The sequence below is a fragment of the Ochotona princeps genome, chromosome 17, assembly GCF_030435755.1.
Source record: "Ochotona princeps isolate mOchPri1 chromosome 17, mOchPri1.hap1, whole genome shotgun sequence".
NCBI lineage: Eukaryota > Metazoa > Chordata > Mammalia > Lagomorpha > Ochotonidae > Ochotona > Ochotona princeps.
In genome coordinates this window covers 19,153,250-19,165,943 of record NC_080848.1, presented here as the reverse complement: position 1 = coordinate 19,165,943, position 12,694 = coordinate 19,153,250, and the positions used below count along the sequence as shown (strand labels likewise).

The 12,694-nt window shown below is 45.4% G+C and overlaps 1 protein-coding gene and 1 non-coding gene across 5 annotated transcripts in view; both read right to left on the bottom strand.

Moving 5' to 3' along the window:
* Positions 1 to 2,792: 2,792 nt before the first annotated feature.
* The window catches only part of NPEPPS (aminopeptidase puromycin sensitive), a 97,582-nt gene continuing 87,680 nt past the window's right edge, over positions 2,793 to 12,694 (bottom strand). For 3 of the 4 annotated variants that reach the window (XM_058676640.1, XM_058676641.1, XM_058676642.1), the window contains 4 exons: positions 8,025 to 8,132; positions 7,437 to 7,592; positions 7,158 to 7,205; positions 4,121 to 4,315 (listed from right to left, as the gene is read on the bottom strand). In XM_058676640.1, the coding sequence (XP_058532623.1) occupies positions 4,163 to 4,315; positions 7,158 to 7,205; positions 7,437 to 7,592; positions 8,025 to 8,132 (465 nt within the window). In that variant the 3' untranslated portion in view covers positions 4,121 to 4,162. Of the gene's footprint in view, positions 4,316 to 7,157; positions 7,206 to 7,436; positions 7,593 to 8,024; positions 8,133 to 12,694 lie in introns of all 4 variants that reach the window. The other variant, XM_058676639.1, reaches the window with a different exon arrangement.
* On the bottom strand, positions 12,073 to 12,179 carry LOC118759681 (U6 spliceosomal RNA). Its single transcript, XR_004996339.2, has one exon. It is a non-coding gene; the product is annotated as a U6 spliceosomal RNA (small nuclear RNA).

Below are 12,694 nucleotides of genomic sequence, written 5' to 3'. Positions count from 1 at the left end.
TTATTATTATTGGAAAGCCGGATATACAGAGAGGAGGAGAGACAGAGAGGAAGATCTTCCATCCGATGATTCACTCCCCAAGTGAGCCGCAACGGGCCGGTACGCGCCGATCCGAAGCCGGGAACCAGGAACCTCTTCCGGGTCTCCCACGTGGGTGCAGTGTCCCAAAGCCTTGGGCCGTCCTCAACTGCTTTCCCAGGCCACAAGCAGGGAGCTGGATGGGAAGTGGAGCTGCCAGGATTAGAACTGGCGCCCATATGGGATCCCGGGGCTTTCAAGGCGAGGACTTTAGCCGCTAGGCCACGCCGCCGGGCCCACATTACTGATTTTCAAGGCCAACTTCCTCTCTTTCAACTAACATCTTTGTGAAGTTCATCACCATGGAACTGCCCAGATCCAGTTCATGGTGATATTAGACATAACTTATAGGCAGACACCCAAGCAATGTTTGAGGATTGCAAGGTTTGGTTCCAAAGATAGCACAGCTCACATCAATGAGAAGAGGTTTGAATCCATTTACATGCGCCAGGAGCTTAAAGCCACATTTCTCTAATGCCTGCACAAGCCAGTGAACCGGAACTGGGAGGCGGCATGTCACAGATGCATTTGGCAGCAATGACTTTGTTCAACAGTGTCCTTGGCCCGTAGTTTTATGAAATCAGAGTATGACATTAGACTGGCAGGCACAAGTCTGCCATGCGTGGAGTCTTTCTTTCCAACGGTGAAGATTGAATACGTGTGACATGTGTTACAGAGCAGGCTGGCAAAGGGGACGAGGGCTAGCTCCAATACAAAACATGGTCCAGGGGCCTGTGTTCTGGCGCAGTGGGTTAAGCCGCTGGGGCATCATGGTGAGTCCAGGCTGCTCTGCTTCCTATCCACCTCCCTGCTGATGCATCTGGGAGAGCAACAGAAGTCGACTTAGTGCTTGTGTTGTTGCCACCCATGAGGCAAACCCTTGATGGAGTTGCTGGATCCTGGCTTAGTAAGTTAAACCTCTGCCTGTGGTGCCAGCATTCCATATGGGCATCTGCTCAAGTCCCAACTATTTTGCTTCAAATCCAGCTCCCTACTAATGCACGTGGGAAGGCAGCAAAAGATGGTCCAAGGCTTTGGACCTCTGCACCAATGTGGGAGATCCCAGAGGAGGCTTCAAGCTCCTAGCTTTGGGTTGGCTCAGCTCTAGCCATTGCTGCCTTTCTATAGAGACAAACCTGCTTTTAGAATAAACATACTGAGCACGGCATGATAGCGTAGCGGCTGAAGTCCTCGCCTTGAATGCACCAGGATCCCAAAAGGTGTGCCAATTCTAATCCCAGCAGCCCCGCTTCCCATCCAGCCCCCTGCCTGTGACCTGGGAAAGCAGTTGAGGATAGCCCAAAGCCTTGGGACTCTGCCCAGCTCCTGGCTCTTGGCTTTGGATTGAGCTCAGCTTTGGCTGCTGTGGCCATTTGGGGAATGAACCAGTGGACACCAGTGGACAGAAGATATTTCTTCTTCAAGAATCCATTCAAAACTGTAGATATCCTCTTAATATTCTCTAAATAGCAAACATTAGATTTTTTTTGTTTGTTTTATACAGAACTTTGAGTTTACTCTTCTAATACCCATCCCTGGGAAATCTATATTTCACTCTTCACAGTCCATTGTTCTGGGAAGCTTTACTGGTCCCCACCTCCTGGCTAAACTGTATTTTCTTCTGGCTCTGATCATACTTGCTGTATAACTAAATCATCTACCTGACTTTATAGTCTGCGTTCTCACTGGGAAAGCAGGAATGGCAGTTATGATACGTGTTCTTTGGGAAGCAAACAACAATGAGGATGTGACACCAAAAAGGTTGGACTTTTTTTTCAGATTTTTTTTTTATTGGAAAGTCAGATATATACAGAGAGACAGAGGAAATATCTTCTGTCTGCTGATTCACTCCCCAAGTAGCCTCAATGGCCATGCTGGGCCCTGGACTAACATCTTTAGAGGCATGCCAAGCAGCAAGGCTATGGAGCGCAGGCCAAGTGGGCTATTAGTGGAAAGCAGGACTGACTCAGAGCAGGGTCTGGGAAACCAACACAGAACATTGGAGAATTGTAGAGCTGGCCCAGGAAGCCCTGGGTAGCCTTAGGTGCCAAGGAGCTAGAGCTGGCAAGGGCAGCCTAGGCAAGGCACACTTGTGAGCAGCCCGGGCATGGCAGGGAATGGCGCACCCTGACCCTCTGTGTCCTCACTGGCTGTTAGCAGTGACCACAGATGACGGCAGAGGGCAGGGGAGCCGCGATCTGAGGCTACCATCTCTGCGGGCCAACAGCTGGCCAGGAAGGGATGTCGCATGTTTCTAGAAGCAAAACGGAAGACATGCAAGCATGGCCTCTCCACCAACGTAAGCCAAACAGCTTGGTCATCATGGATGAACTTAGACATCAGGCTGAAGCTACGTCAACTTTTAGGATTTCTGATTGCAAACTTCTGTGAGCTTTTCTGTCAGTTATATTTTTTTCATCCCCCCCCCCCCCCCCAGTGCTTTTTGGATCTTTCCTGGTGCTGACACGTCAACAGACTGGACTGAGGTGATCCTAGTCCCAGGTGTTGACTGGAAAGGTCTGTGAGACATATTGGAAAACCCAGAACTCATGTGGAGGAAATAGTATTTTTGATTTAGATTCATTAGGAATCCAGGAATTGGATTTTCTTAAAGCCACTCCTGCCCAAATCTTATGGTAATAAAACTTCTAATCATCTTACTGAAATGCTAATAGGAAAGTTTGGAGTTTCTCATCAAATAAAAGAAATCAGGACAAAGTTCACATTGACATTTTTATTAACGCCAACTTTTTTTAATTATTATTTTTTAAAACAACAGCACAAAAATGTTTCCGGGAAGCAATCTCACGATCTGATGACCCTCTGAAATACAGTCAAGCCACACCAAAGAGGAATTTCTGTTAATAACATACAGAACTTTGCTTTGTTTTTAAAGAAAAATAAAAGGAAAAATGTAGGGAAAGGGGCAGGGCATGAGACTGAGTGTCCAAACCTGCTGGCTTAGATGGGTGAGGCTCGTTGCAGGGGACGCTGCACAAGCAGAGGTGCACACATGGGCTCCATGGCTGTGTTCTCAAAGGGGCTCCCAGCAGCGGCCTGCATTGCGCACGCGCAGGGGGCATTCCGGAAGTGGCTCCCAAGTGAGCCTGTCCCACGGCAAGGTGCGCTGCGAGCTGAAAAACATCTCCTTCACAAAAGTCTGGCTGGAAAGCTATCTCTACTGTGTCATCTACATGTATTTCAGGGTTCTTAAGTCATTTTAAAAAAGAAAAAAAAATAATGTCTATCAGTTTCTCTTATTGACTGTGGCTATGAGAGATGTTTCTTTATTATTTCTGTAACTCTAAAGGAGGACATCATGGGTGGGGGTTGGAAGCGGAACTAAAGGGAGGCAAAAAACCCAGACCCGGGTAGAATAGGGTTTTTGTTTAACTTTAAAAAAAAAATTTTTTTTTTTGGTGGTAGGAGGAATTGGCTGGGGTGGGGGAGGGAGAGATGTCACACAGATGGGAAGGCAAAGAGGAGACAGCAATCCTTGGTTCAGATTGAGTTATGCAGGAAAAGAAATCTTCCTGATCAGTTCCCCACGCCAAAAAGAAAACCACTCAGAGTCACGCACAGACTCCTGCTACATGACACCGGCTGCCGGCCTTTTACACTTGACCGTCCCCAGCAGCGGACACTGCCCTTGGCTGGCAGCCCGCGTGCAGGACCCACCTCGCGACAGTCCTCCTCAGCCAGAAGCCTCTGCTCTCCTCCTGGTTGGTTCTTAGAACACAACATCTGCCATTAACAGGAGAGTGTTAAATACTTTTCATCACTGACAAGGCTTCAGGAAGTTCACAGTTTCGTTATGCTCTATTTTATTACTATCATATTTACATTTTAAATTTTATATATATATTTTTTTGCTGAATTGCTGATTTTCCTTTTTCAATAGAATTTAATTCTGGAGTGTGAGCAGGAACCAGTTAACTACATTCATCGTCCAACCCCCACTGGTTTGGAAGAAGACTCCGAATTCTTGGCATGTGATCCAGCTGTCGGGTCGCTCCCCCTGCAGCGTGCAGCAGAGGCTGCAGCGTGCAGCAGAGGCGTGGTGGCGACGAGGCGGGCTCGGGGCTCACACTGCGGGCGGCGAAGCCTTCCGCTGAACGAGGTACTGGTGGATGCTCTCGGCGTCTCGCTTGAGCCAAGCAGCATTCAGCAGGATGTTCTCACAGCACTGCTGGATGGTGCGCTCGGCCGAAGGAGCCGGGTGGCTCTCAAAGAAAGCCTGGGACGCAACAACCCAGAATACAGATTCATTAGTGGTGACAAAAACGGATGTCCTTGTTATGAGGGAAAAGCAGCAACAACAACAACAACAACAACAAACCTCCCCTGGCCCCACCCCCCAAAAAAACAACCCACGCCTACTGCTCTGCAGGAAGGCTTACACTGGTCTACAAAATCTATCACTGCCACCTTCAGGCTAAAAGGAAGCAAGCAAGGCCTTCTTTGGACCTGTATAAAGAAACTGGGGTGAGGGGATTCTGTGGAGAAATCCTAGTCTCTATGAAATTGTACCATAAAATTCAAAATAAAAATTTAACAGAAAAACAAACAAAACCCACCAAAAACAAAAAAGAAAACAAAACAAACCAAAACTCTGCCCTGATCTCCAAATGTTATTCTTACAATTCAGTCCAGCCAACAGCAGAGACCGAGGCTGCAGCATTTCTTTCAGGATCATCGTCTCAACGCTTCATCTAGGCTTTAGACTTGAAGTGAGGCTTGCTCATGCAGCAGCCTGTGACTTGAGTAAACTAACTGCTCTAAATCTAAGTGTTCTCATCTAGGAGGAAATACTTGGTACAGAAGAAAAAAAAAGCCCATATAGATATTTACCAAAATAACTTCCACAGAATACTTAAGGATTCAACACATACTGACTGCTTCAAATAAAGATGAATTTTCAAGGAATGATCAAATTAATAAGTCTCAATTGCATCCAGACTGTAATAATGTAATACTCCATGGCCTCACATTTTTCAGAGAATGCTACTATTCCCAAGCTTACTCAACTTACTATAGTGCTACATGATGAACTAAGCTAATAAACTATTGAATACATTATTCCACAATTTGAATAGTTGGATAAATTACTTTCTGATGATCTAGTTTCACAGAAAACAAAGCAACTCAAACACCAATCAGCAAAATGACTAGGTCTGCCCTCTGACCTCATTAGCACAGGTGTTGAAAACTTACTGTCTCTCCCTCTCCAAGATTTATTTATTTGAAAGAGTTACAGAGAGGGTGTGTATGTGGGAAGGAGGGAGAGAACGCGCTACTATTCAGTGTTTTACTCTCCAAATAGCTGCAATTAGTGAAGGCTGTGTCAGCCTCAAACTAGGTTCCTTGAGCTCCATCTAGGTCTCCCTTCTGGGTGGCAGGGGCCATCTTCCACTTTCGCAACCAGGCACATCAGCAGGGAACTGATCAGAAACGGGAAGAGCTGTGACTTGAATCGGCAACAGAGATGGTGGTTTCATCTGCTATAATGGGACGGAGACCCTGGGAATTGACTTTCATTGGAATAAGCCAGGACCTCAGGACAATCAGTGACCTCTTGTAATGCAGATGACAACAGTTCCTACCCCAGCACTGCTGTTCATGGTTGGATACAAGTTCTTCCTTCAGTTTCATCTCAACAAATAGCATCAACATTTATATACCAGAAACCTGGGAATTATCTCTTTTTTTCTTCCTTTCCTTGGTATGCTTATAACATAGAGAAACTATTCAGTAAATATTGATGAATTAAAGAGTAAAAAAAAAAATATCAAGGTTCTGGGCTAGCACCACAGCATTTACCTGCAATGTCGACATCCCACGGTGGAGCCATTTCGAGTACTAGTTACTATGTTTTCAAGCCATCTCCCTGCTGAATGTGTCTGGGAAAGCAGCAGAGGATTACGCAAGCCCTTGACCCCTGCACCCATGTGGGAGAGCTGAAGAAGCTCCTGGCTTTGGAACAGTTCAACTCCAGCTGCTGCAGCCATTTGGGGGGGTGAACCAGTGGATGGAAGATCTCTCTTTGTCTCTTCTTCCCTTTCTGTAACTCTACCTCTCAAATAAAAATCTCTTCCCTGTTCCAAATTATTCTCCAAATTACAGCCAGACTGAACAGTGACACAAGTACAATCAGGTTTCTCCTTTCTTCATCAGTCATGGGCACACTTTGCATGCGGAGGGAATCCTTGACCTGGTCTGCAAGGCCCTGCCTGGCTGATACCGTGAATTTCTGCTTCATAGTACTTACTACATGTGTAATAAAAATATGTGACCACATCATACACAACATAAATGAAGGCAGAAATCACTTTTCACTGTTTACTCAAACTCTGAAATCTCAAAAACAAAACAAACAAAAAACCCAAACCTTATTCCTAACAGCTCACAGAGTGAACCAAATTATGTTAGAGACATCAGAACTTTTCAGTTCACTCCTGATAACCTCTTTGCCTTTGAATGAAAGTGAAAGGTGGCCAGTGTTGTGGCATTTCAGGTAAAGCTGCCACCCATAGGGCTGCTCCACATCTGATCCAGCTCCCCGTTAATGGTCTGGGAAAGCAGCAGAGGGTACCCCTGTGGCCCAGCCCTGGCTACCACAACATGTGGGGAGGAAGCCAGAAGAAGGAAGCCCCCTACTTCAGTAACCAAATGGCAAAAACGGCTGGGGCTAGGTCAGGCTGAAGTCAGGAGCTGGGAGCTTCCTTCAGATCTTCCACATTGGGGCAAGGGTGCAAACACTTGGCTCATCTTCCGCTGCTTTCCCAGGCCACTAGCAGGGAGCAAGATCAGAAGTGGAGGAGCATGGACTTGAACTGGTGCCTTTGGGGGATGGCAGCACTGCAGGTGTCTTCTGCATCACAGCACTGGTCCCAGAGTCTCACATTCTTTCAACTAGATGTCCTCAGAGATGATTCTAATTCTAATTTCTTCAGACATTAAAAATATAACCTAAGCTTACTCTAAACAAAAGCAAAGAGATCCCAAAGTATATTATCTGAACATTCAAAGCTAACAAACACATTAGTATCTTTACTTAAAATACTGAAAATAGTACTTACCTTAACCTCTCCAGCCATTTTATCAACTGCGAATCCCTCAACCGATAGCTGAAAAAAGCAAAAGATTTTAAAAAGTGAAAATAAAAGAATTTGAGGAACAACTTTCTATTACCCTAAGAACCAAACAATCTGTTCTCTCACAACTTCAGAAAGTATGAGATGGTGAATGGGGAAGTCCTTAAAGTCAGTAACTAAGGACCATAACCCACGGGTCTGACAAGCTACGGGTGTCCCTGCATGTCACTCATGACTAGCAAGCCACACAAAGTGCTCACATACTTTTATTAGTCTGGATATTAAGAATCCTCCCTGGTATCGATTATAAAGTTCTTCCCAGTTGTCCTTGATGAACTTCCAAGCAGCTTTCCTTCCATGCTTGCTGCCTCCAGCTACTCCACCAATCACCGAGACTGTGTCCTGTGGACGTACCTCTTCCTATAAAGAGAATCAACAGTAAAACATATCCAACACACTACTGAGAAACCCAAGTAAGCACACTGAAGACAGACATTTTTTGTTTTAGGAATGAACTGGCACCAGAAGTTTCCAGCCCCAAGGCTCCAAGAGAGGTACAAACCAACAGGCTGCTCCTGGGAGAGGTGCTTGGGATCTCACAGGGTGAAGAAAGGAAGAGCATAAAGCAGGCAAAGGGTCAGGCCGGCCCAGGTTCCTGGAATCCCTGTCCTCCAGGCTGCCATTCTACAGGAAGACGATTTCTGCTCCCAACCATTCTAACACTACTGCTAGTGGGAGACACTGGGAGTCAGGACTAGGCTCACAGCCATCTTCCAGCAAGAGAATACCTCAGTCCAAGGTTAAGGAAGATCAGACACAATTCCCTCTAAGAGAAGTTTTCTTGAAACTTACTGAAAGTGCAAATGTGAGGACTTTTTGAATCAGATCAGGCAAAAGAGTAGCCCCAAGAACTCTTTCAATTCGGTTTTTCTCTTCTTGCATATCTGCTTGCTTATGAAGCTATGGGAAAAAATAGATATGGTTAACGTTCCCTTGGAAATTCTGCATTTGCACCTATAAGCTTTTACCCCAAGTTGGTAATATTTTTGCTCTGCCTGCCACTGTTAAGACTGGAAAATATTAACAAATAATATTTTTTCAAACTTGGACATCACATTTGTCAATTTCCTTGATAGGAAGAAAAGCCTTAGATTGAGCTGCCCAGTAAATGGATACTTTGTCCTCAGTTCTGAGGCTTTAACATCAGGATCTAACGGGAATCTTCCACAGCCAGATTTTTTTTTTTTAAGATTTATTTATTTTTGGGCCCGGCGGCATGGCCTAGCGGCTAAAGTTCTCGCCTTCAACGCCCCGGAATCCCATATGGGCGCCGGTTCTAATCCCGGCAGCTCCACTTCCCATCCAGCTCCCTGCTTGTGGCCTGGGAGAGCAGTTGAGGACGGCCCAAAGCTTTGGGACCCTGCACCGTGTGGGAGACCCGGAAGAGGTTCCTGGTTCCTGGATGGGAAGTGGGGCCGCCAGAATTAGAACCGGCGCCCATATGGGATCTCAGCACATTCAAGGTGAAGACTTTAGCCGCTAGGCCACGCCGCCAGGCCCAGCCAGATTTTTTCACACCACTATTATTGGGTTAATGTTCTGGGTTAGACACACAAGCAAAAAATGTATATGATAACATTTATAGCATTAGATACAATCAAGAATTGGCTAATCCTCCCCTTGCAAGAACCAGGATCCCATACAGGCGATGGTACATGTCCTAGCCACTCCACTTCTCATCCAGCTCCCTGCTTGTGGCCTGGTAAAGCAGTCGAGGATGGCCCACAGCTTTGGGACCCTGCACCTGAGTGGGAGACCTGGAAGAGGCTCCTGACTCCTGACTTCAGATTGAATCAGCTCTGGCTGTTGTGGCTGCTTGGGGAGTGAACCAGCAGATTGGAAGATCTTCCTCTCTGTCTCTCCTCCTCTACATATTTGCCTTTCCAATAAAAATCAATCAATCATATATTATATATATACACACACACAAAGGATAGTTGTTGCGGGGGCAGCACTGTGGCTCAAAAGGCTCATTCTTTTTTTTTTCTTTTTTGTAAAAGATTTATTTATTTTTATTGGAAAGGCAAATATACAGAAAGACACTGCTTTTGCAAGCCACAGGCAGGGAGCTGCATGGGAAGTGGAGGAACCAGGATTAGAACCGGTGCCCATTGGGATCCTGGCGTGTTCAAGGCAAGGACGTTAGCCACTAGAATACTGTGCTGGGACCTCAAAAGGTTAGGTCTCCATGTTCAAGGGCCAGGATCCCAAATGGGTGCCGGTTCGTATTCTGACTGCTCCACTTCTGATCCAGCTACTGCTTATGGCCTACAAGAGCGTGGGGGATGGCTCAAAATCTTGGGTCTCTGCACCCATGTGGGAGACCCAGAGGGAGCTTCTGGCTTCGGATCAGTTCAGCCCCAGGCATTGTGGCCATTTGGGTAGTGAATCAGCAGATGGAAGATTTTTCTCTTTCTGCCTCTCCTTCCCTTTTTAAGTCTATCTTTCAAATAAAAATGAACTAAAAAAAAAAAAAAAAGGATCTTCAAAAAGCACAGGAAAGAATGAGAAAACTTATATATGGATTTCAATAAATAAATTTATTACTCATTTACTTGAGAGGTAAAAGAAACAGCTGGTGTCCATTAATTTACCCCCAAATGGCTAGAAATGGTGTAGGCTAAAGCTAAGGGTTGATGGCGCAGTTCAGGTCTCTCATGTGATGACATGAATTCAAATTAATTTTGCCACCATCTGCTTACCTCCCCGGCTCTGAATCTGCAGGGTCTAGAGTTAAAACTAGAACTGGGTATTGGACTCAGGCACTCTGATGGGGTACAGATGTCTTACTGGTGAAGTAGCCAACAGGTCAAACATCCGCCCCTTAAATCCATCATTTAATTCTATTTAAAAAAAAAATAATAATTATTTTTGGGCCAGTGTTGCGGCACAGCAGGTTGAGCTGCTGCCTGTGATGCCAGCATTCCATAGAAGCAATGGCTCAAGTCCTGGGTGTTCCATTTTCAACCCAGTTGCCTGTCAATGCACTTGGGGAAAAGCAGCAGCAGGCGGCCAAAGAACTCGAGTCCCGTCACCAACCGAGCAGACATGATGGAGTTCCAGGCTTGCAGATGTAGTCTACCCAGAACCCTGGCAGTATAGCCAGAGAATGAATCAGTGAATGGAATATTTCCCTACTCAACCACATAATTCTGCTTTTCAAGTAAATGAATAAATCTTAAAAAATAAAGTCATTGCTGTTTTTTTAACTTCATGCATCAGCAGGAAGCAAGAGCAGGAACTGAAGATTAGCCTCAAATTCAGGTCCTCTGGTAAGAGATGCAGGTACTCCGAACTACACCAAAATATTATCCCCAACTACAGGGGCTGGCATCGTGGCATAGTGGGTTAGCCTTTGTTGCCAAGGCTGGCATCCCATTGGGTGCTGGTGTGAGTCCTGGCTATGCTGCTTCTAATCCAGCTTCTTGCTAAAGTTTCTGGGACAGTAGAAGACGGCCCAAGTGCTTCAGTCCCTGATCCCACCAGGGAGGCCCAGATGGAGCTGTAGGCTCCTTGCTTCTGTCTGGCCCAGCCGCAGCTGCTACAGCCCTGTGGGGAATGAGCTAGCAGAAGGACGCACTGTAATTAAAAAAAACAAAACAAACAAAACAAAACAACAACAACAAATACCACAAGATCAAGATTACAAATATGACAATTTGACTTACAGACTCTTCTGACCTGTTCTTAGGATTTTACACTGAACAGTCTAGAGATCCCACTATAGCTCCTAGTTCCTTCTCCTTTCCTTTGGGCTTTGTTGAACAACTTCATGGCAAAATAAATAGGAAGTCAGAAGTCATGGATGCTATTGTCAGCTTTGGTTCTAACTAGCTGCATGATCTAGACCTTGTCCTTAACTTCTGAGAGTCTGGTATCCTCTTCCTTCCTTCGTTCCAAGGAGCACCTGCTCTACTATTCCACCAGGTGGCACTACAATCTCACCCTGCAAACAGGACTGTTCTCTGCTGCTGCTTATTCCCAAATTACCAACAGAAAACAAGCTTCATCATTCTCATCTCAAGGTGCCTTGAAGAACCTAACTCTGCCTCCATCAGAGCTCTTGCCCTAATAAAGCTGATTACCTCCCCCCCAACTCCTATGAAACATGCATTCAGGTAAATTCTTCAGTGACCAAGAAACAAAAATCTCAAGGTATTCCTTTATTTTCAGTACCCCGTTTCTCCCCATACTTACATGAAATAAAGTAAATAATACATAAATCATCCCATTTCATACACATGATACAGTGCACAAGTTCACAGACCGAGAGGGATCTCAATGTTGAGATGAAAGGTAAACCATTCACAAAACAATGTATATACGATTAGAAAAAAAAATGCCATGCACAACATGGGAAATGTACTACATTCTGAAGTAGTTTCTTCCTTCTTTCTTTTCCTTCTCTCTCATCTACCATTTGAAAGGAGGAGCGAAAGAGAGCTTCTATTTAATAGTTCACTTCCCAAAGTCCTCAACAGCAAGGGCTGAGCCAAGAAAAAAGTCAGCAGCCTGGAATTCTATTTAGGTCTCCCACGTGGGTGGCAGGGACAAGTACTTGGGCCATCTGTTCACTGCCCAGGACGCACGTTAGCAGTAAGCGGGATCAGAAGCTCAATAGCTGGGACTTGAACCAGGCACAATCAGATATGATATGCAGGTGGCCAGATATGATATGCAGGTGGCCCTAACCAGCAGGCCAAGTGTCTGCCTGAGGTATAGTTTATTTATTATTTTTTTATTTTCAAATTCAAGTTTTATTACTGTAGTGGGGACTTCAGTTAGTGGCTGCTGTGGGAATAAAATGTGGGTATTTTTCTAGAATTAGGTGAAACTGCTTAAAAATATGGAACGCTTCACGAATTTGCATGTCATCCTTGCGCAGGGGCCACGCTAATCTTCTCTGTATCGTTCCAATTTTAGTATATGTGCTGCCGAAGCGAGCACGAGGTATAGTTTATTAAACAGAAGTTTATAATACAGCTCTCAGGGACCTAGTGGCTAAATCCTTGTCTTGCATGTGCCAGGATAGCATATGGACACCTGTTTCTGTCGCGGCTGCTCCACTTCCCATCCAACTTCCTCCTTGTGGCCTGGTTTGACAGCCCAAAGCTGTCCTTGGCTTGGGACCCTGCACCTACATGGGAGACCCGGAAGAAGGTCCTGGCTGCTGATTGGCTCAGCTCTGGCTGCTGCGGCCACTTGGGGAGTGAACCAGTGGACGCAAAATGTTCCTCTCTGTCTCTTCCTCTCTCTGTAGATCTGCTTTTCCAATAAAAATAAATAAACCTTATTTTTAAAAAATTAAAAAAAAAGGGATACAAAGTTCAACTCTGAGTTCATCCAACTTTCAAGAGAAAGAAATTAGCAGAGGTATTATAGTGCAGCCAGGTACACTGCCACTGGGGACACCCACATTCTATACAGTGGTGCCTGGGATAGGTCCTGCCTCTACTTCTAAT